Source organism: Ischnura elegans, chromosome 2, assembly GCF_921293095.1.
Source record: "Ischnura elegans chromosome 2, ioIscEleg1.1, whole genome shotgun sequence".
NCBI lineage: Eukaryota > Metazoa > Arthropoda > Insecta > Odonata > Coenagrionidae > Ischnura > Ischnura elegans.
In genome coordinates, this window is record NC_060247.1 from 49,180,587 (window position 1) to 49,204,240 (window position 23,654).

A 23,654-nucleotide genomic window follows, 5' to 3' on the forward strand; every position below is an offset into this window, starting at 1 on the left:
ATCAAAGCTAAAGATGATTTTCAAAAACATAGTTTTTATTTTTGCCTTAAAATAAGGTAACAGTTTTATGGCATACAGAAACATAATCCAAAGTGATGAACCTTACAGGGAAATCTGACATATGCATAATAAACCACAGTGATAATAAAACTTAAACTTTATTGAATGCAGCTATGTCCACACTTTGTACCTGGAAAGAAAAATTTAACTATTTTAGAAAATAACAAGACTTGATTAAGTCAACAATCTTTTAAGCATTGCAAAATTTACAAACTACCGGTGATGCTGGATTTGAATGAACACAGGGGAAAAAAAGATATTTATTTCCATTACAAAATTATAGAGTAAGTTCATTTAAATGAGTATGTAATGCTAATCACAAGACCACCACTGCAAGAGAATGGTGATGCACTAATGATTTTATTAAAGACAGGCAAATTAAAACATTCGGTACAATAATGTGTGATGTTTACTTGACATCATGTTCATTTTGACATCACATAAAATGGCTAGATGGATGCCGGCCATATTTTTTTATATACAGTGCCCCCACTGATCAGATTCATGTTGTGCTTGTTTTTTATGGTATCTACATGAAAAAAAGTCATTGTCTTGATATATAACTGTTAAGAAGTGGGTCTTCATTTTCTCATCTTACAAAGTGCAGCTGCAAGAGAAATTAGTTGATAAGAAAAATTAAACTATGTGCTGCAACAAGCATCAGTTAAACATATGACTTGTTAAATGAGGACTAACACTGAGTCCGATGTATAAAATTTTAGGTTTATTGGATTAAGGTGTTCCATTGATCATAGAAATCAGAATTTGTATCCCACCATGAATGATGGCCTAATGAATACAATCTTGGAGTGCCAAGTAGATGGCAAGAATGGATAAGGGAGACCACAAATAACATATTTCGAACACGTGAAAAAGAATGTGAAAGAGAAGAAACATGTAGTTGTGAAAAGATTTGCTGACGGGAGAATTGAGTAGAGAGCTGCATCAAACCAATCAAGAGGACTCTTGACAGTGATGAGGATAGTTACAACATTATAACAACAGGTGTTATAACTACCCCTATGAAAAAATTGTATACACCTGTATAAAATTTGTATACATTCTTATACAATTGCCATGACAATGCATAAGAATGTATACAAATTTTATACAGGTTTATACAATTTTTTAATACGGGTATGTGCAAGTGATTTAAATTAAAAATCCTAGTTTACTTGCAAATCAAAGGTCACATTTAAGCTCACAGGAAAAATTTGAGTAGCAGAACATGCTCATGTTTGCCACAAATGGTAGTTTTTTAAATGAAGGATTGACAAGTATCCATCAAATAAGTATTGATAATCATGTACTGAAAATAATTACATGCGAAGACTTTTCTTGCTGGTTCGAGTTATATTTAGCAAGTAAATTATCAAAAATAAATATTAGAGATGTGCGAATAGTATCTCCGAATACTCGAACACCTCGAAGACTAGAAAGTATTCGATATTCGAGATCTTGAATAATAGGGTGGTTTCCTATTATTCTTTTATTGCCGAAATCGAAAGATTATTACTCCTGGAGTACGTATTTCACGCTTTTAGATTTCTAAATGACGATATCTATTTTTCGCGATTAAATGAAAAGTGAACATTTTCAAGAGCCCGAAAACGCGACGCATAATTATGAATGCCGGGAAATTTCTCCGTGTGACGTATTTCTGGTTCCCGCTGCCGCCCTGTGAGGTGACCTTGAGGCGAGGCTTAGCGCTGATACGACGCAGGCTGCTAGCGGGTAGCTGAGTACCCTGCTGGCTGGTAGCGCTTGGCTTAAATAAGGATTATTAATACCTTATCAAACGAAGAAAACTTTCCGACTTTAGCCAGTTTTAATAAGTGATTATTAAGACATGTTTCCCTGAACTCTGCGCCTCATGCATGCATTGGTAACCTCAGACGATGTATAACTCCTATCCTCTCATGTAGAAACTAGGTCCCTGTGACGTCACGTGGAGTGGCATCGCATGTGCCCCAATCTGGCCCTTTTCAAATGAGGATAAAAATGGACCATTGCCGTTCGTCTAAACCGGTATTTCTAAAATGAAATAATTTGTATATTATGAATACACTAATGATGGGTAACGAATCGCAATCAATGCCTTTCGTTTTCTTTGATGAAGGAAACTACCCTATTATGGTAAAAGTACGACCTCGAATACTTTGAATTTCACACCATACACTGTCACACGCATGTCGTTGATAGTTGACTCTGAAACAATGTAGAGGACTCTAGTCGTTTAATGTTGCAGTGCCATTTTAGGCAAGTTGACAAACTACATCAAATTCGTGGAAAAGAGTGGTGAACAGATATTGCTCGACATGGGGAACCGAAAATGATCGGGGGAAAAATCCAAAATTGAACGTTTAGTATGCTTTGCGCATTTCTAGTATTCGATGCATTCCAGATTTGAGATATTTGAATATTTGAGGCATAGGCGGATCCAGGGGGGGGGGCACGTGCCCCCCCCAGACCCTCAAAAATATGCATGATTATTAATACGGTCCCATTATCATTGCGTCCGTTTTGTATTACGAGGTATACTTGTGCCCCCCCCTGAACAAAATCCTGGATACGGCCTTTCTTGTGCCCCTCCCAGAAAAAAATCCTGGATCCGCCCCTGATTTGAGGTATGATTTAATATTAGAGTCAGAGAAATCTGCTATTCAACCCATCTCTTGTTTAAACATATAAACGTGCAATACCGCTTTGACACACTCCATTTTCACAGCAATTGATCACTTTAAATTTCACTTCTAGGTTTATGCTTTTCCGTGATAGTTTCTTGATTTTTCTACCTGTATTCCTATTTTTTGTCCTTGTTCTCTAGGTTTGTACTCTGTATAGCTCTATCGAAATCACCTACTGCTGGGCAACTGCTGCACTGTATTCCTGAGATGCAGAGGGCCTAAGACTGCTGGGAGGGAATGAAGCCATTGCGTTTGACTCTCTAGTGGACCCTTCTACGTATTGATGCTATTCATTCGGAACTCGGGCACCGCTCCATTTCTACCCTGTGAATACCGCTGGCCTTGAAGGCTTGAGGCATTGACCCTCTACGTTGAAGTCAATTCGCACAATAACGTATGATGGCAAAAATTACCTCTCAAACAGTATTGCTTACAAAAATCTTTCTTCCACTAGCTCCAAGCTTAATTAATGATCTAAATTCACTAATGTCATTCTTTTAAGTAGCGAAGTTAAGTGACTTTGGTAGGCCGACTATCTGGACAGCATGATGAGTAATGCTTTTGACCATTGCGCAACAATGGATTCCAATTAATATATGAACAAGGAAGAAGATTTGAGGCAAGCAATACTATGTATTAATTTGCATAAAATGATAGCAATTTCTTGTTTACTTAGCGCAAGTTCACATTTTATCAAGAGAGCGTTAAGGTATTTGATTAGGCTACAGAGCCTTGGGTTGTTTCCCTGAGGAACGAATTTGCACTATATCAACATTGTGCTAGGGTGCACCCATGGGTGGAGGTAGAAATCTAAGTCTCCTTTGCATTTTTCTAACTATTCCCTAGCTTAAAATGCTTAAATAACCTTATAAATACGCCGTGTTTGGTCTCATTCTTTTTAAATGACGTGCACATTACTAATATTTCAATCTAATTAAAGTATAATACGAATTGCCAAAATTCATTGTTAGACACCTTTTCGGCTAATAGGTGATTCATGCAGCAGTTGACCTCCAGAAACTGGGAAGGAGATGGGCTGAATTCACTCGGCGAGAATCGGAGAGCCGTGAAACGTTTCTATTGTTCTCGTGTAACTTGATATTTTCTTTAGAAGTTAAGGTCTTTTTAATACTATCCCTGTGCGAGCTGGGACCTTTTTTTATTTTGGAGAAGAAGAAAGCTTCAGAGAAGGATAGCAGATCTTGGGAAATGCACTTATGTTACTATTCCACGGCATTGAGCTTCTCCCTATGGTAGTTTCATCTCGTGGGGAAGATTCAAACTATGTACCAGTCGTTATTAGCCATAAATGACACATTGTATGTATTTTGTCACATTTTCGTCAAACGATGGATGCGGGAAAATTATATGTTGGGACTGCTGTTATTCGACGCTAGTATTCGAGCTATGATATACTATTCGAATTTGATATTCCAGTTTGAGAAATCTGGTATTCGACCCATCTCTAATTTATATTGATTCTTCGTTTTAATGTTATTTTTAATTACAGTTTTTAATGATGTTATTGACGCAAATTATTTCATTAAATTTGAAATAAAAAGTTGATTTTTAATATGTATTTGATATATACAGTAAAACCTCTCTTAAACGAAACTCAAGGGACCGAAATTTTGCCGTTTCGTTGAGCGGGAGTTCGTTCCCCGGAGGTGATACGCACGTTGCATCATTCTAGGGGCTCGGAAATTGAAGCAAGTCTGCATGCGTTATCTTCATTCTACCTTCGCATACTTCAAAACAGTGCTTTTTTCTTCAGCTGCAATGCAAATCGCGGGCAATAGACCACATTTAGGAAGCCTCAGTTCGTATTATTCAATCACTTCGCGTGCTTTTTCATCGGTTTTCAAAAATGTATGCAACGTAGCGGTGAGCACGAGGCCATCCCTTTATTCTCAATATTTAAAGTAGAGTACATGTATTCGCGAAGTTTACACTGAAAAATTAAGAATTCGATAGATTTGACCATTACTAATATAAAGTTAAAGTAACAGCGCCAATTATAGCTTCATCATGAAATTAAGATCGCTCTACCATAACGGTGTGAGTGCGACTTTCGTCGACCCATTAAAGCTCAGTGGGTGGCAGCATTTCTTTATAGTAGTCAAATCCAGAATACTCCATAGCAATATTTGCGGTCGCGGGCTTCGTAAATAATTCATTGTACTAGCATCATTTCCATCGCATTCCGGATAGACAACTGCCGATAAGAAAACATCTTGAAAGGCCCTATGCAAGAGTTCTCGAAGTAAAATACGTCACGATTTTGAAAAATGAGTTTTCGAGAAATTATATTCTGCAACCCTCAGTTCGCTGGCTTCGCGGATTACGAAATTTGAGTCTAGTGAACTCATCAAACGACCCTTCAATATTCATGACTTTTGAGAGACCCTGCCAGGATTCACGGCTTTCGTCATCACTCTCCATCGCGTGGTCGCAGTTGACTGCAAACCGGATTGACAACTCCCGATATGAAAACAGCTTGGAAGGCCTCATGCAGGAGTTCTTGAAGTAAAATAAGTCACGATAATGATGCTGTTGACTGCAAACTCGGTTTTTGCAAAATAACTAAATATGGTGACAGGTGCGACACGCTTCCAAGCTTTGCAAAGCCCTTGCATTACCTGCAAAATGGTCCTCTTCAATTTCGCCGATCCCTTACATCCATTCGACAAACCAAAAACTCCACTAAAATCCGACGGTAATGCCGCTTTGCCGCAGAAATGACCCCTCGGTCGAGAGGTCGCAACTTAGCTATTGCAGTTGGGGGGAAGAAAATAACACGCACATTTTTTATTGTTAGTCCTATGTTTGGGCCCGTGCAGCGATCGATGAAGAAATCTACTTTCCCCATGAGTGCATCAACTCCCGCCAACCACCGCTGAATTAATCCCGCTGTCATTCATGGATTTTTGCTGCTACCACAGGGGTGAGGCATCACCATTGGCCCAGTCTAAATATGGCATGTTTAGACTGTGTCGTCTTCTTCATGCAACAATTGACGGCCGTCGCAAACCTTTTTCTCAGGAGAAAATCAACACCGCTTCACATCACGTTAGGACATCGCTACAATCGCCGAGAGACAGAGACTAACCTTTAGTATAAAGCACTCAATTCAAGTAACGTCTAGATCAATGGGAAATGTTGGCTTTCGTGTCTTAAGTGCGAATATTTTTTATCCAAGATTGCGGCAAATGCAAAAGTTTCTCCTATTTTTTAGATGATTTTGAAATAAACAATGTGAATGAAACAAGAGTAACTACTGAGTCATATATTAAAGATAATTAAGAGATGCAAATTTTGGCTTCTATCTTCTAGCGCGCACATTGTATCTTCCGTAATTTAGTTAAATTTTAAAGAAGTTATCCAAGATGGCGGCGAGTGAAAAAAAATGCTTCTCGGAATTTACGCGTTGTAATTCTGTAAAGTATCTTAAACAACCGTCAAAAGAATGCGATCGAAGTACATAGCTCTAGATATCATATCTTTGAGCGTGTAAATATTGGGACATTGAGTTATTTACGAAAGTCAGCATTAACATTTTTCGCAATTCGCCGCGAGCCGCGAGTTGGGGTCGGCGGAAACACACGACGGAAGGCTATGGTTACGGTTAATAATGACGATTCTGATTGGCTTATTCAGTGGAAGTCTCTGATTTGCCCTCCAACGCTACGAATATTAAATTATTCACATGAAAATAAAAATTTAAACGGAAAAATTGGTTATTGGGAGGTGAATTTCACTCGATCGCGCCGAAATTTCATTTCGTTGATCGGGAGTTTTCGTAAAAGAGGAGTTCGTTCATCGGGGTTTTACACTAATGTGTTTACATAGGCAATTGGCCGGACCAATAGCATTTGTTCGTTGAACGGAGTTCTTCGTTTAGCGGGAGTTCGTTAAGGTGAGGTTTTACTGTACCTATTTATTTATATATTTATCAAGTGAAATAGATGAAAGACATTTAATATCCTTTGTGCCATTCAAGTATTCAAGGTATTCGAAAATTGAGATATTCAAGTATTCAAGCTATGATTTACAATTCGAATTCGATATTATAGTTCGAGAAATTTGCTATTCGACCTATCTCTAATAAATATCAGTAAAAAAAAAGAGCTCTCCCTTATAACTATAGATGAAAATACAGTAAAACCTCTATGTAGTGAACCTCTTTACATCGTAAACCTCCATACTTCGTACCAACCCTTTGGTCCAGTCAGATTTACATGTAAAATTATAGGCAAGCCTCTATATAGTGAACCTCTTTATCTCGTAAAACCTCCATATATCGTACCAACAAGACGGCCCCGAGACGGCCTAACTACCTCCGCAAATCGTACCGAGACAACTAGAGACCATTAATGCAGCCGCAATTACCTACATGGAATGACATTTTCAGAGATAAATGTTTCACGCTTATTTTTTCTAATATACCTTTAATAATTTTCACGTTAACCATTAGTTAGGGCATCGAACTATCCTAATCATATTAAGTGACGGTAAATGAGGACAGAACACATCGTTTTCTCTCGAATCATGGTCAAAATCGCGCGATAGCACTCGCTTTCTTTTACTGATGGCTTTATTTTCTTTTAAGTGCCTACATACTAAGTTCAGTTAATAAAAGAGGCGACCAGCGCAGCCTATAATCGCTTGCTGACGGAAATATTTCAACTAACTTCATTCCCATCCACGGAGACCGAAGTACTCGACCGCATTGCTACTTCCGCTTCTAAAATGAAAATATTTCATTAATTTTCCGCGACTTGAAATAAATCAAATACAGTTTCGCAATTATTTTATTCCCATATTTCCCGGTGTAGCACTTTCTTACTACCGCCTTGGTAATTTTTTCGATGCTTTCGTGAACGATCGTAGTTTAAAATTTATTGCGCTTAGCGACAGTCATGTGTCTTGCCTGCGTATTTTTGCCGCGAAATCTGACTCTTCCATCGGGAGTCCGGGACGTTAATTTCTAGCAACACTGAACAAAATCAATCCATGCGCGACAGTGTTAGGTGAAGGAGACAGCTAATTAGCTGATACGCGGTAGGGTAATGAAATAATTTACCGCCGCCGCCGCATTCTGAAGTAGTTCGCCCAGCATTCTCACCGGGGAATCATGTCCTTTCGCAGACCTAGCGTTTCTGTGTGCCCTCGACAGCATTTTTCTTCGGAACGCTACGTGAATTGTATTTTGGAGAAAGGGAATTCAACAAAATTTTCAAAATTACGCTCAATTTTTTGTCTATTTTTTGTAGTAGTCACGTGTTTATTTTTTTTATAATCTTTAACAAGCCACATATTATAAGAATGATAAATCAATTCTAAAAGATATAATAAGGAGTATTTTCAATTTTTTGCCATAAAATAAGAAAAAATATGAAAATTACTTAATTAATCATAGGCTGATGATGGATTCAAAAATAAAAGAAGGCGTCTGCTTGACATTACCACATAATTAGCAATTTTCCTAGCCATCAACGAGGACAGGCAGAAGGCAGTGACCTTTGGAATACCATCATTCACCCTCACATCTATTGTAAACAACCGAGGAAAAACAGAAGAAACTGTATATCTAGGCTGCACAAATAAAAAAACTCAGGCAGTTAAATATGAGGATGAAGAAATTATGTTTAGAAATATAAAACTATTGTTCTTTCCTCCGAACACTATTAGTAAATTGCAACCCTTAGACCAGGGAATTATTTCTTAGGTCAAAAGGCATTAACGAAAACAGCTAGTGATTTGTTTGTAGTGAAAATGGCATTCAAAAGTGCTTGTAGAATTGAAAACATTATTTCGAAAGAGAGAGAAAGAAGAGAAAAAAAATTTTAAGCAAACCCATTAACTAATTTATTTTCTAAAAAGGCCTCTTGAACAATTTACTTTTACCTTTGTGTAATCATTAAATTGTAAATATATGTTCACTTATGCATACCTATGTGTTTAAATATATTAATATAATGGCTTAAAAGACAGTAGCACCATTCATTTCCCAAGGATATGAAAAAAGTGGTGCCTACCACTAAAACCTCTCTATAGTGAACCTCCATACATCGAAATGCCCAAATTTTGGTCCCCTCCATTACAATGTAAAGAGGTTTTACTGTAATCATATCATGCAAAGCTATTAAATCGATGGCCCATTTGAAGAATATTTCATGAATTAAATACTTACATAATCTTCATTACTCTGAATGTTTTCTTGAAGATCATCAACAGATACCTTATCATCTTCCACAACACATGAGATCTGCAGTTTTTTAATTCCATAAGCTAGAGGTACCAATTTTGCTAGAATAAAAAAAAGGCATAGAATTATGGACTAAACTCTAATGCACTACAAAAATATATATGAAATGTCTCCATACACATTTTGGTAGGGTGACCAGACATTAGATTTCAATTGACATATTAAGCTTGAAAAAATGTGCCTCTCCATAAAGTTAAATTTTCCAGCTCCATGCCTTAATGGAGCTATCACTGAAATATAGCATATAAATCACAAATATATGGTAGCCAAGCTGACATGATGTTAATATCAATTTCCAAAGTCTGTTCTAGCGTGTATATGTATCATTGTTTTCACCTGAGAACATAATTTTTCAATCATTTTTCCCAATTCCAAGTTATTGACTGAAATTTTCACCTCACCTAAGGCAATCATTATAATGAACAATAAAATTATTAATGAAAAAATTAATAACCATAACTACATATATTTGTGTAATTAATTTTAATGGCTCTAGACAGTAAATTACCGTATTTCTCGGAATATAGTCCCCCCCCCCTAATTTTGAGGCTTCAGTTTCAGGAAAAGTTAAAAAAAATGCGTTTGAATATAGTCCCCCCCTTTACTTTTACCACATGCATTTTTGGAAAAAAAGGGGGGACTATATTCAGACATATACGGTACATATGTTGCCAGCTTTCCTTCAAAATATCCTGAAGTTGCCTTTCAGATGTCTTAAGTTTTGAAAATTTTCACCGAACTAGGGGAATACACAACCTTCAGCTGGCCAATCGAGCTCAAATTTACGGATTTGGTAGATCATGGCAATAAATTCAATATGCCGAAGCGAGATGACACACGCCTCTAAAAATTTCGAGAAAAAAAGCAAAGAAAGATGGTAAAAATGAAGTTACAAAATATAAACTGTATTGAATGGTGATTTCCATATGACAGCAATAGCTAGGAAAAAAAATAGCCCAGTGGTTACGGCAGTCGACAATCAAAATAAAGATGGCGAGCTTGATCGTTGCCACCAGAATTTTTTTATTTTTTAATGATATTGTTGTTTATATTATATAACATGAGAATACTCGTGGTCCATCTGTAATGTGTTAAGCCTTGAAATATAAATATTACCTTTTTTAAATGCCCACAACTTCTATTACAAAAAAATGTGTACAGGATCAGGAATAGGAATTTATGACTCCGATTATCTAAAAATTTGTTCAGAGAAAAAAATGCGGCACAAATTACTCCATTACTCATTTACCAATTTTTTGCATCATCCTAAAATTTGATATTGCCTGTCAATGTCCTTGGTTATTCTTACTTTAAGAAAATGAAAACAAGTTGGGCCAAAAAGCAATACCAAAGGAAGAACTTTCGAATGCACTTAATAACTTGTGTACCTCTCATTGAAGTGTAACAAACAGAAGAGAATTAGAACCCAACAGCAGTTACGAAGGCATGTACAAGATTTCCAAAATTTAGCACTGAAAGCTGCATTCAAAACACCGAGGTCTTATTGATTCATCTTAGCTCAATAAATACAGGTCATTCACTTGAAAGAAAAGTTTGCACATTACAACTATCCATAATATGTGTGTTAAAAAGGCCACAAAAAAAGCTTACAAGTTCTTTGCTGCCGACTCATTCATTCATTGTTTTAACATATATAATAAAAACTGAATATGAAAAACATCAATCAAGGTAAAACTTAAGATTTAGCATGTGATTTGTCACACAGAAAAATGCCACGCATGAAATCATAAAGAATTGATAAGAGCAACAAAAGAAGTCCCTTGGAGCAACCAAACGACATGGAGAGGAATAATCATAGGGAAGTTATTGCACGAGTCTTGGAAAAATCTAAGATGTCAAGAAACTAATCGTAGTATTAAAACTGCTTAAGCATATGTACCTATTCTATAAGAATAGCATAACTTTATGAAAGACAAAACACATTGCTAACTAATTAACTTACATGCTCCCCAGACAAGACCATCCATTACAATTGCTCGGACTGCCTTTTCCATAGCTGCCATATCCGTCTCGTCATCCCATGGCTTTACATCAAGAATAATGTTGGACTTTGCAATTAAAACAGGCTCTGAAATTAAGAAAATCATACTTAATAAATTGTATCAATCAAGCAAAGTTTTCCGCATGTATACTGAAGTGAAAGAAAGAAAGACAACAAAAAGAGCATTAAGAAACACACTCTTTGATTTTCGGGCAGCATACTCAGCAAGCCTCTGTTCTCGAACCTTCTTGGCAGCTTCATCTTCTTCCTGTAAGAGGTTAAAAAAAACTCCTATAGTGTTATCATTTACTGCAAGGAACAAGGTGATAAGGATCTATTGCAAATTACATGCTTAAATCAGGAATAAGTTTTCAATGAAGAAGGTTAGCCAAGATACTAAGAATGACGATTTTGTGTGAAAATTTATGAATACATCTCTGACAACACTACTGATAGTCGTACATACATGCACAGGGTCAAAATGCCTGACTTTTTATTTAATTACCCTCATTGCAAACTCTAATGAAATGCAGTCACCAAAAGATTAGTCATTGATAGATTTCCATGAAATTCACGAGATGTCATATTGCAAAATCTGTAAATTAAATGAAATTATGCCTTTTTCGAGAATTGTACGTGAATTAGCGAAAAAAGTCACATGTAATGAGTCATGATCGATTAAAGCCTAGGCCTTCACTGTTTAATGCTGCTGACATTCATTTGCTCTATCTCATTATGATACAAAGGTCAATTGGCTTGTTTTATCTAAATTTGCTTTTACTAAAGACATTATTATTATTACCTCTGAATCTGAGCCAAAGAGGTCAACACCATCATCATCATCTTCCTCCTCTTTCTTAGCGGGCTTAGCAGGCTTCGGGGCTGCAGCTGCAGGCGGAGGAGCAGTCTTGGCAGCTGCTGCTGGGGCTGGCTTGATTTCCATGTTCTTTAATCTAACTTCCAAGCTACTTATGTGATTCCGTAACTCACTTACAGCTGTGAATACCAAAAGTTATTTCTCTTCAGAAAACTTCTTTCAACTATGACATTGAAATAATTGCACAGCACATATTCATTCACACTTAAATGTTAAAATTATAACAAGTACTTCAGTTGGAGTGCCAAACTACAATGCTGTGCAAATCCTTTGGTCACATCCTACACTACAATGTCTAGACACCAACAACTAGTTAATTGTCACAATATCATTACAGACAAAAAATAACAGAGCACATCAGATGACCTAAACCATATTGACCGAATAGGGAAAAACAATAAAATCTAAATAAGAATTCACTTTTTCGTGCGATAAAAGTACTTCACAAATAACATTGACTTATGATACTACACAGCTACTCTCCAGACACACTTCAGTTACATGTAAAATTATTGTATAAAATAAGGTTGATATTTCTTCAAATATTTCCATGAAAATTGTGCATGATGTATGGTTGTTCTTTCCATACAGTTCAGCATATTAAATAGGCAAGGGAATTTGAAAATTAAATTATCAGCAAAGTTATATTAGACATAACGAGCAACAGCAGACAGAATTTTACCATAGAGCACAGATTTTCTGACCAACACATTGGTACTATACTTGTAACAACTTCAATAATTTCAACCAAGGATATATCTTTAATTATAGAATTTGAGCAATATAAATTTTTCTTAATATTCCACTGATATCCTAGAATGTTTATAATAAAAATATTTTCTACTATGTACACATTTTCCACATGGGTCGTTCAGTAATTATTATGATGTTCACCAGCCCAAATTTCATTCAGCCTTAAGCCATTCTAACTTTTTCCATTTGGTGGTGCTGAAACTTTGATTATATATTTTTATCAAAGAATAACATTGCTATCTTGATATGCAGTCTGAATGATTGCTTAAAAAATTAGTTTTTACCATCTAAAAAAAGTCGCATCAACTGATTCCCTAGAGCCCAGAGGCTAAGTTATCGAGCAGTTTCATTAATACTACATACATCCATTACTGCTAATTTGACTTCTTACATTTATGTAGCAAAAGCTCTTCAAAGGCCCCTTTATAGAAAAACTGCTTGTAGATAATTTTCTTAATAAAACCTTCTCAACTGCATAAAAATTAGAACAAAAAAGCACCTACTGAGTGCTTCATTGCAGTGAACCTTGGTTTAGATGTAAGAGGATAGACCTCACTAAAAATAATGGTGTCATTAAGTCAATACCACCCTAATGACTATTTCTTGATGGTAAACAGATGAAGAATTTCACAAAGCATACCACAAAGATGATAAAATGCAAATTTTTGAAGTATCGAGCTTTGTGCAACTTCTAAAGGCCACTATACACGGTGAATGATCGTTCCATCATTCACAGGTTTATGTGAGCAAAATAGAACATGTTCTAGTTTTCACTGAATGATTATACTCATGATGGTTCATTCGTGAATTTCTCTGTTATACAAGGTGAATGATTTCATTTATATGATCATTCACCAAATATAACCACCTTTACGAAAGGTGCACAAGTTATGCACTGCTTGACTACTTAGTAAGAATACAGGATAAAAAAGGGGGCATACAAAATATTAAAATACCTTCATAGGAGTATTTTTTTAAACGAAAAACTCACCTTTCTTTAAGTCAGCATTTTCAAGTTCTAATGATGCAAGGCGGTTTAAAACATCAGTTGATGCGCCTGCAGTAGCCACAGCAACACCGTCCATCTGAATGAAAGTTTTTAAGCATTAAAAACAGTGCAACTCAACACATATCTAAATTTAAACTCCAGCAACAATGAATGGGCTTTCATTAATAAATAAGAACCATGCTTCATCCGAAGACTTTGATTCAATACTACTTAGAACAAAAACTTTAACGGAACCACACATATATTGAGTATTACAATTTTATAAAGGACTATGTACACTCACATGCATGCTGAGTAAGTTTTCGAGAAAAAATATGATTGAGCAAATCTTTAGAGGGTCAAACTAAGTAAGAGTCGGAAATAGACTGTCTCTAAAAAAATAGTACCGTATAAGCGTGTGTAAGAGGTGCACCCCTATTTTGAGCATCGGAGCTATGAAGAGAAAAAATTTGCGGCATTTTTTTAATACTATTGCGCGGTGTTGCAGACGTTTGCCTGGAATTTCGACAGTTATGGAACTTTTCTCTTTCAATATTAATTAGCGGTAATAGCGGCATAAGAGGGAGTAGAAAGAGTTCCGATCCTCTCTTCGCATACACCGCTGCCCTACGATGCTTGTCCTATTCACGAACAATTTTGTTTAAATGCTCTCGCAGGAGTATTGCAATAGAATTGCAGCCATGGAAAATTTTAAGGCAAAACACGACAAGCACATAGCATGAACCTTCCCAAGAGCTTTGAAAACAATCGGGGCAATCTCAGCGCCGTAGGATAATAACCACGTCGTAGATTTAACGGAACCACACTCTGCCCTTCATCAGCCAATGCCTCTGCTGTTTTTTTCCTTTCCGAGACCCCACAGGAAAATAGGAAAACATCAAGTTACAGGGGAAGAATGGAAACGTGTTTCATCCCTACCCCGTCTCACCAACTGACCTTGATCGATCTCCAAGTTTCTGGAGGCCAAATGCTTGGTAAGTCATCTACTGAGCCCGAAGATATCTCGGTAGCTTTCAATAATTGTATGACACGCACGGCGTTCAAAAAAAGAAAGAGATCTAACAAAGATCTAAAGAGATGCTTACAAGAAAAGCAAACAGGAGCATTTTGAAAATATGTCACTAAGGGAGAAACTCTCCTGCCTGCCGCTTGTTTTTGACCGAGGATTACAGATGACTGACTCACACTGAAAACCAAGGCCACTCAGTTCCCCTTAGACTTGCGACCGGTGAAGGGGAGGGCGGGAAGATAAGAAGTTTGTGTAAGAGGCGCACCCTCATTTTCGGCTGCAATTTCTAGGAAAAAAGGTGCGCCTCTTACACGCGCTTATACGGTATTTCATAAATGCAATAAAATGGAAAGAGATGGTAGTCTTTGCCATATATATACTGGCTCATAAACATCTCCAAGTGATATAAAATGAAGACCAATTGTTACTTAAGCAATTTCAAAAGAATGGGAGTTGACATTAAGTATTATTATTGAAATGAGTAAATATCTAAAACTAGAGCACATAGGCACCACACCATTCACCACAACAGCAAGAAGTAGGGGTTTCATAATGCCTTATTGTATCATGCCTGCTGACGAAAATAAAATAGGCCCACTAAAAATATAGTCGAAAGTATAACATGGCTGGAATCTAAACAGAACATCATTTGTTCCAAGAAGGTATTCATACTATAAAAATACATCTCAATCAATGAAGAAATAATGGATTATTACCTGATTTTTAGTTGAGAATACTTGGCCATAAATTACCACTGTTCACTGCAAATTCAATGTTACAGACCAAATTTTAATGCCTTCTACTAATCCAAATGCAAATTTCACTGCGTAAGTGTATCCAATTTTGCAACAAGAATCAGAAGATGATTTCAGGGAAGGTTTATTTCTTGGGAGAGAAAATTTTCAGTTACTGTTTAACACATTTTCCAAGAAATATCTTTTTATTACATGAGCTACCTTTCAAAATTCATGTTTATTAGATTCATTCACTGTACAATTTGTTCATCTTTTTTATGGGTGAATTTTGTACAAATTGAGCAATTTGAGCACATCGCACACTATTTTTTGTTGTTCATAGTTAGTCTTGTAGAAATGCTAGGTGATGATTGCTTGAAGACACGAGATTCATGAAAGCTCTAAATAAATTAAAGAAACCATCAACCTGAACTACAGATTATGAGCCTTTATTTATTAGTATAGACAGGAAGAAAGTAAATCACTTATGATTACTTCCTAAATACTAGTAGAAGGACACATTACCCATTCATACATCACCGACAGACATACTCCTGGTAAGACTAATTCATGCACATCAACATCTCCTAGTTTCCATAACTTTAATGCTAGTCTAGCAAAATTGATTCATGCTCGCTTTCTACAATAAACATTATGAAATATTTTTGAATAGGAGTAGAAAAAATATCAGCAGCTCAAATAAATTAATAAAATTTATTAAATATTCTAATTACCTTTAAAAATTAAAATAATATGGACAGTTGAAATAGGAATGATTGAAGTCTCTCTAAGCATCACTCTTTTTTATACGTCTGCAGTAATAGATTTCAGGCTATAAAAAAATGCTTACTGATGGGCAGAAAAAGTAATTGTACCCAAGCTTGCAGCTCAATGTCAAAATGACAAACTAAATGCTAGAAAAGAGATCAATGCATCTACGTATTTTTAAAATTATTTTATCTGCAATTAATCACATCAAATACAAATATCTTTACAATTATGAAGATTTTTTCAGTTGTGTGAAGTTCAATCACATATTCACAAACAATAAAAACTACCATAAGTGTGATTTATTGAGGCATGTTCAAATAGTATCCCATACCATCCCATTGAGATAATTAATTATTAAATGAGATTTAATTGAATACAAATGAAAACTGGCCCTTTTCATCTATAATAACTCGCAAAAAACTATAGAATTCAATGAAATGCAAGAAAAACCAAGAAATTGCAATATCTTATTTGTTTTTAGGCAGACCAGTTCTTGGATTGCGTACTGCAATGCATTGCTGGGTCTCTAACATTAGTCTTGATACACAAAGAAACGATTCCCATATCCCTTCATCAGCTTCTCCTGAACTAGAAAATAGTGAAGTGAAGACCTACATTACAGTTTAACTCCCCATTGAGTATGGCAATCTAAAGGGAGTAGTTAAGAACCTCCTTTCATAGATATTTGAGGAAAAAATATTACAAATTCTTAAAAACAAACACAAGTTCAAGCAAAGAAAACTGTCAATAATTTGAAATCAAATTAATTTATTTACCAAGAAAAAATTAGCATATGTCTACATTTAAAAGATGCAAGCCCTCAACCAGCCAATATGGAGGACATTCTTGGGAAGTCCGATGTCATGAAATAAATTTTCTCAGATGTCAAGGATGGGCTTCCCAGACTAATTCCTAATTTCCCTAGCTCATTACTTATACCATTACTTTTTCCAGAATTCTCTAGCCTGTATCAACGCAGCATAGTCACCCTTTAATCGCGTTACCAGGAAAATAGAATGAAGTATTGAAACCTGGGTCAGCCGGCTAGATAAGAGGTCTTGAATTTAACAATGAATCTCACTCTATTTGGGAAGAAATTCAGCTACGTACACACAAATACCACGGAAGCGGGCAATAAAACAGGCCACAGAGGCAATACAATAATAACAATTGAGTGGAAAACTACCAACATATGACAGATTAAGCTGGTGCTGTAAGATGATAATATATAAGAAAATAAGTAAATGAACAAAAAAATTGTAGTATTAATCCATATTTTTGTACTTTAGACACTAAAATAAATTTATTACTAAAAATATTGCTACTCACACACATATTTTTCTGAATAACTATTCACCAAATCCAGCTGTTGAAGGAGGTAGTTAATCGTAAATTTACTTGGAATTAAAGTGGATTTGATTTGTCACTAGGAATAAATTCGTAAGATTTTCCAACCCAGAACTATATATTAGCCCAAAATAATAAGCTGTTACCACAATAAAATACACACAAAAAATAAAGATAATAAACTCATTTCCATAAAAATTAAAGAACACAAGAAAAACCTCCAGTCATGCCTTACTTATTAATTTAATAAAATCATTCAAGGATTTACATAGGGTCAGGTACCACGCCATAGGATTGAATAAAATTTCTATCCTAGAATTTTTAACGTACATAACAACCAAGGGATCAAAAAAAATCCCAAAGTTAGAAGGTGAAAAAAACAAGTAACATGGCACATGCAAGGCAATTAAATATCCTCAAAATGGGATCGATAAGTATAGCTTCAACCTATCTATGTTACTCACAAACTCGAGGGATTGTTTAATGTGCCATCGTGCCTTGGCCACTTCCGCTGCCAGGGAGCTTTGGATGGGTGTGGGAGGCGTGCCCTACACCACCACCACCAGGGATCATCCAGAAAGGGAAGAGACGGCAGAAGGAAGTAGGAAGAGCAGGAGAGAGAAAACACATTTTGTGTTACCAACAGCAGCATTTCAAACTCTTGTTAGGGGGACAAACATTGCAATAAAACTCAGCTTCAAAACAAAATATAATGAACCAATTCTGAATACAAACATAAAAACATTAATTCCCACACGTCAATGGCCAGGTTAAAAATGCAAAAATACACTTAGTTAAAATGACTTAAAATTTTTATTTATTAAAGCAAATTAAAACACCCAGGGTTTGAAGTGAATTAACGAGCCATTATCAGCTACTCCAGGTAAACCTGAACTAGCATTTAATGGTCGATTCCCCGCCCTTGTCATCTTTATCCTTGAAAACTGGAGCAAAGTAATCCATGAAAATATGTAAGGAGTTTAAAATAGTTACTCGCATGGAAACTCAGAAGATTTACCTGCTCATTAGAAAAACAGGAACCAATTTTTTGAACATGCAAACGACCTCTTCTTTTAATAAACTCTCCCAAGATGAAATACATACCCTTTTCAATTCATCATAATCATCACAGATAACAATCAACTAAAAGAAACATCATGCCAGCAATGACTTGAATTAAAAATACAAAAATTTTACACCCCAACATTCTCAAGCTTTAAAATGCATTAAAAAATAAATACTAATACAAATTTTAAAAATGTTTACCAAAAAGCATATATTTGATTTATGGATGGAATATTAAATCAGGTATACTCGACCCACCAGGTCATCTAAAGTAGCATATTATCGTTACTACCACAAACAAAATTTTCAGTCATACAATAAATTTTCATACAAAGTTATTAATGTTAACTCGGTCAGTCATTATGTCCATTAAAATGGACATTCAAAATTTGGGCCTCACTTCACCATATAAATAATTTTTAAACAATTGTTACAAACCGTACGTCATATCAAAACTTACATAAAAAGTATAATTAGACGGTTTTCCAAAAATACTAGCATATGTACAATTAGCATTCATGGCATTTTAATCCACTAACACCAATAACAAACTAACACCATTATTTCTGTTTCATTAAATCATTCAGGGATGATTGGGGGAAGGAATTGCTCACCGAAGTGTAAAAAATGATAAATTACATAGTAAAAACCAACGAAATACATGAGAAGTGGCGACCTGCTTGGGCACAGCTCATGACATCATTGACATGTCTACAGAAGGGTTGAGGCTATTAATTTTCGTCTTAAATACCTTGAGAAGAAGACAAAGGTTTGAAAAATGGAAATATACAGGTGTATCAATTTTTCAACCTTTATCACAATAAATTATAAGAAAAGATGAATGATTCCACTAAAGAGTCCACATCAACTCCTCATTTTCAATTTCCCTGACTTAATATCAATGGCAATGACTGTTCAGTCATACACAGGAATTTTAGCCAGGGTTCTCACCCTTAATAATAAGCCACACATTGCCACACAGAAAGAGGGCTTTTGAGACACTCTTTTGTTTGCACTCACTGACAATGAGAAAACATGGCAATGCCACCTCTCTCTCCTCCCATCCCACATCCCTAGTGTTGCAACTCCAAACTCTTTCCAACTCAACTTATCACAGATAAAAATTAACTAAGAGAAACATCATGAACTGAATGACTTGAATTAAAAATACAAAAATGTATTAGAGAGATTTGAACGATCAAAGTCATTTTGGAAATTTTTGCATCGAATATGAGTAAAACTTCGTGCCATGAATGATTCTGCACATGATCATACTGGTCTTTAACCCTTAACCAGTGACGTGAAATATTTGTTACACAACTAGTGGTGTGCGGTCTGGGAGACCGCAATAAATCAAATATTCATAAACTGTAGCGACTGCATTTTTATTGCTTAATTTTATGTTTCTTTATCTTATAAACTATTCCAAACTTTATATTATATGCATCACCAATACAAATCAATTTTACGGTAAAAAAAAGTAATTTAAAACGGAATCCAAAAACCGATATTGTAACCGCCGCCGTTTGGCCGGTGACATTACGGGTTGAATGGACGCTTTGAGAGAGGGAGAGCCTTACCTCATGGTCAAGTAGAGGTTTATTTTCTTGTATGCGTGTGTGTGTTGATTGTTCCTGTGTGTGAGCGAACTATGTGAGAGTGATTCATTTTTCCCCTCCCCCCACCTTCAATTCCCGCTTTCCCAAGTCCCCGTGTTGTGAAATGAAGGAAGACATCCCTCCTTCTCCCCCCATGGTGATATGACTGGAGAGAGCATCCATTTGCGGACCACTGCCCCCACCCCAGGAACACCATCTAGACTTTTGGGGATAAAAACCCTGCGATTTTGGCAGCCGGGAGGAGAACGAGTCGGGTCACGCTGGGCGCAAGATTGCCAAACTAAAGGAAGAAGTCGGCCTAGTTTTTTACTTTAGTGTTGCTGGCAAAATATGCAGCCGGAGGAGGTTTATCAGGATGTGGCGTGGGTGGACGGGCTAAATTGAAGCGCGACAGGAGAAAGGAGACTCACCGTAAATTTTCTGTCGCCGAAGTAAAGCCGTCCCGCGCTACCCCGTCAAGGACACACGGCGGAAGGCAACAGCCCTCACCAGGAGCGGCAAAAAGCAGAAACTCAGCCCTCAGCGTTGACGCGACCCGTATCTGATAAGTACTACTGCACTTGCCCCAAACCACAAACTAAGACATTTTTCCTCAAGTTAAGAAGATTCCAGACCAGTGTCGTCTACGAACCCCAAACTGAATTCCAAAATTGTTCCCCCATTCAGTGCAGAAGAGCCGTTTACCCCTCCTCCCCTGCCCCCTTCTTTATTGTGTTCCGATTCCCCCTACTCCCTCTTCCCCCCCCCCCCCAAGGTGGGAGTGTATATGAGTGTATTAATTTATAAGGACAGGGTATGTATTTCTTTTGATTATATTGTCATTTAACTTTGTGATCAGATGGTGCGAGATGAACTTATGAAATCAATCGGGCGAGAATTAGTTGTTCCACTTGTGTTTGCTCCGTTTTGTTTTGATGTTATGTTCAGTTGATTCTCGCATATGCCCGCAAGGAAGCGGCAATCTGATGTATGATTATTTATATCCGATTGTCTGCTGTTTTCATTAAATTTGTGTTAAATGAAGTATTGGTAGAAAGCTCACGTTCTTTCAAGCACACCTATCACCAAGAGATCACTCGTACGTTTCTTTCCCTTCTTGTGCACCCCGTCCCCTTTCTCTCCCGAAAAAAGAAAAATCCATTCCCCTTTCTTTGTCCACCCCCAATCCCTCCCACTTTCCCCTTGACCTGTGACGAGAGGTCACAATATCAAACACACATGAATTATTGCTATCATTTTTAAGCGTCAACATATCGCCTTTATTCAAAATAAAAGCAAAACTGCATACCATGGATACTTCCGCACAAAAAACAGTGCCAAATTGTTCGTCAGATAACAAGAATTGCTATGTGTAGCTGAGCTGGAGCAGCACTATGGGTTTACTGCTCAGGCCAGGCCTAGTGGGCCCCAGCCATGATTTCAGACTGGCTAATTGAAAGTGAGCTCACTAAGCCTGCTCTCAGACTTTCATATACCAACACTTACCAAGTCAGCCAGTCTGACCTCAGCTTGGTTGGTAAACATATCGTCCTAAACCAGTATGAACCCTAATATAAAATTGATTCATGTACACTATAGTTATTCAATCTTCAATTTGTGCAGAGAAAGGAGGAAGATGTCTTTGAATTTCCTTCATCAGTATTTTGGCCTAAAACAACATGCCACCTGAAAGGAAACTAATCCTCATGTGGACCAATAGTGGTGACACCAGCTCCGATGGCATAATCCTCACCTCAATGGTACATGACACTGCATGAGATTAATGAAACAAGTAGCCTAGCCTAGCCCAAGAAAATTGCACATTTTTCTAATGGAATCCATCATCTATTTCTGGTCTTAATAATGGCTACTAGGACATCATTAAATGTGCAATAAACAAAAATTGACAGTGATATACTGGCAGACAAAAAATATGTTTATAATTCTTAGATTACTATCCACCACCATGGATTCAGAGGAATGTAATAAAAGTTGCTAGGAAGAAAATTTTATGAATGATAAACAAAAGTCTCATTAACCTAAACTCAAATAACTATAAATTTTCACTAAAAGGGTATGACAATTTGAAATGCATAACTATTTCATCTACCATTAAAAGCTACCATTAAAAATTTAATACTGATACACAAATGATTAAGCCAGAATTATAACTAAAAATAGAATGATTAAGGGAGTATAAATATAACCACACAACACTGAATTGCAGGAGAACTACGTAAACATCAACGAATAATGGGAGGGCAGAAATTAACGCATGCAAAATTATGAAATCAAAATTTACTAGATGCGAGGTGTCGCCTAACACATGAGGTACCAGTGCAGCAGTAAGTTACAAGCGAAGTCTAAGGAGTAATTCGGGGCATTAACTCATACGACCATTAGACAAGCAGAGTTAAATAAGAACCTAGAAATAATAAAATTGCTGATGACAGTCGTGCATTGAAAAACGCCATTCATTCTAATGCGGTGAAGCAAACAAAATAAAAATCGAGGATTGGCTAATTAATAACAAAAAACCGTAAAATCGTGAAGCCATGCTGCTAGAAACTCACGTTTGGTTTCTCAACAACTTCGTCGAGTATCTTTTTCTTTGACTTATCTTTCTTTCTCTTCTTTTTCATCCCTTCTTTATCGGCTTCATTTTTCATGTCTTTGGCATCTTTACCTTTGGGAGGCTGTGGATCATCTTTCTTGGGAGTAAGGGGAGGAGAAGGTGGTAAGGTGTCGGCAGCTGGGGCCGAAATCAAAGTTTCTGTAGCAGGAAGAACGATTTCCTGCTTAGGAGGCTTTTTATCCGCCTTCTGGTTAGCTTTAGGCATTTGAATTGATGGCAACTGCTCGGATGCAGGCAAACAGGGATTCGGGGGACGGGGACTTATTCCTTTTTTTGATAGCAGCTTGGAAAAATTGGTCAACACATACGGTTAAGGTCAGAATACGGCAACAAAATTGCATAATTGTTATTGGTATAACTATAGTTATCAAGTGGCCTTACCTGGGCCTGGGATTCGTAGTATTTACGCTCCGCGTCTTCACAAATATGCTTGTTGAACCAAATTCTTTCTTCGGCCAAAGGGGATGTCATCCTGAGAAACAGACGCTGAAACAGCCAAGAATTAAAAATAACTTACATGAAGCAAACGAGATCAGACTTTGGTCAACATCACAGGCCACATTGGCAAGAGCCAAGTGTGAAAAAAGTGTGACATGTGCAATAGTACTCAAACATTAAAACAGTATTTTAACCACTAAATTAATAAATTCCAGGATAGCAACAAACCAAAATTAATATTTAAGGACAGTAAACCAAAAACTATTCGAACGTCTGTCACAAAAGCCACAATTACCGAAATTGAATTTTCGACACCCCAACCTGCTGACGAAACGGACGAAAGTGAAAGAGACAGAAGGCTATCGATCAAATATCGAAATATGTATTTCTATGCAAAAATA

At 36.6% G+C, this 23,654-nt stretch overlaps 1 protein-coding gene across 4 annotated transcripts; it reads right to left on the minus strand.

Annotated features, from left to right (window-relative positions):
• Window positions 1-14: 14 nt before the first annotated feature.
• LOC124153698 (elongation factor 1-delta-like) lies at window positions 15-23,650 on the minus strand. 4 transcript variants are annotated; one of them, XM_046527013.1, is made up of 10 exons: window positions 23,549-23,650; window positions 23,197-23,301; window positions 22,754-23,098; window positions 17,982-18,065; window positions 13,639-13,732; window positions 11,820-12,013; window positions 11,216-11,285; window positions 10,979-11,104; window positions 8,941-9,056; window positions 15-190 (listed from the first exon to the last, which is right to left on the minus strand). In XM_046527013.1, the coding sequence occupies exons 2-10, from the start codon at window positions 23,284-23,286 to the stop codon at window positions 152-154; spliced, it is 1,158 nt and encodes a 385-aa protein (XP_046382969.1). In that variant the 5' UTR covers window positions 23,287-23,301; window positions 23,549-23,650; the 3' UTR covers window positions 15-151. The 4 variants fall into 4 exon arrangements, with proteins under 4 accessions (XP_046382969.1, XP_046382970.1, XP_046382972.1 ...); XM_046527014.1 differs by having other exon boundaries at window positions 23,482-23,551; XM_046527016.1 differs by lacking the exon at window positions 22,754-23,098.
• Between the last annotated feature and the right edge of the window lie 4 nt (window positions 23,651-23,654).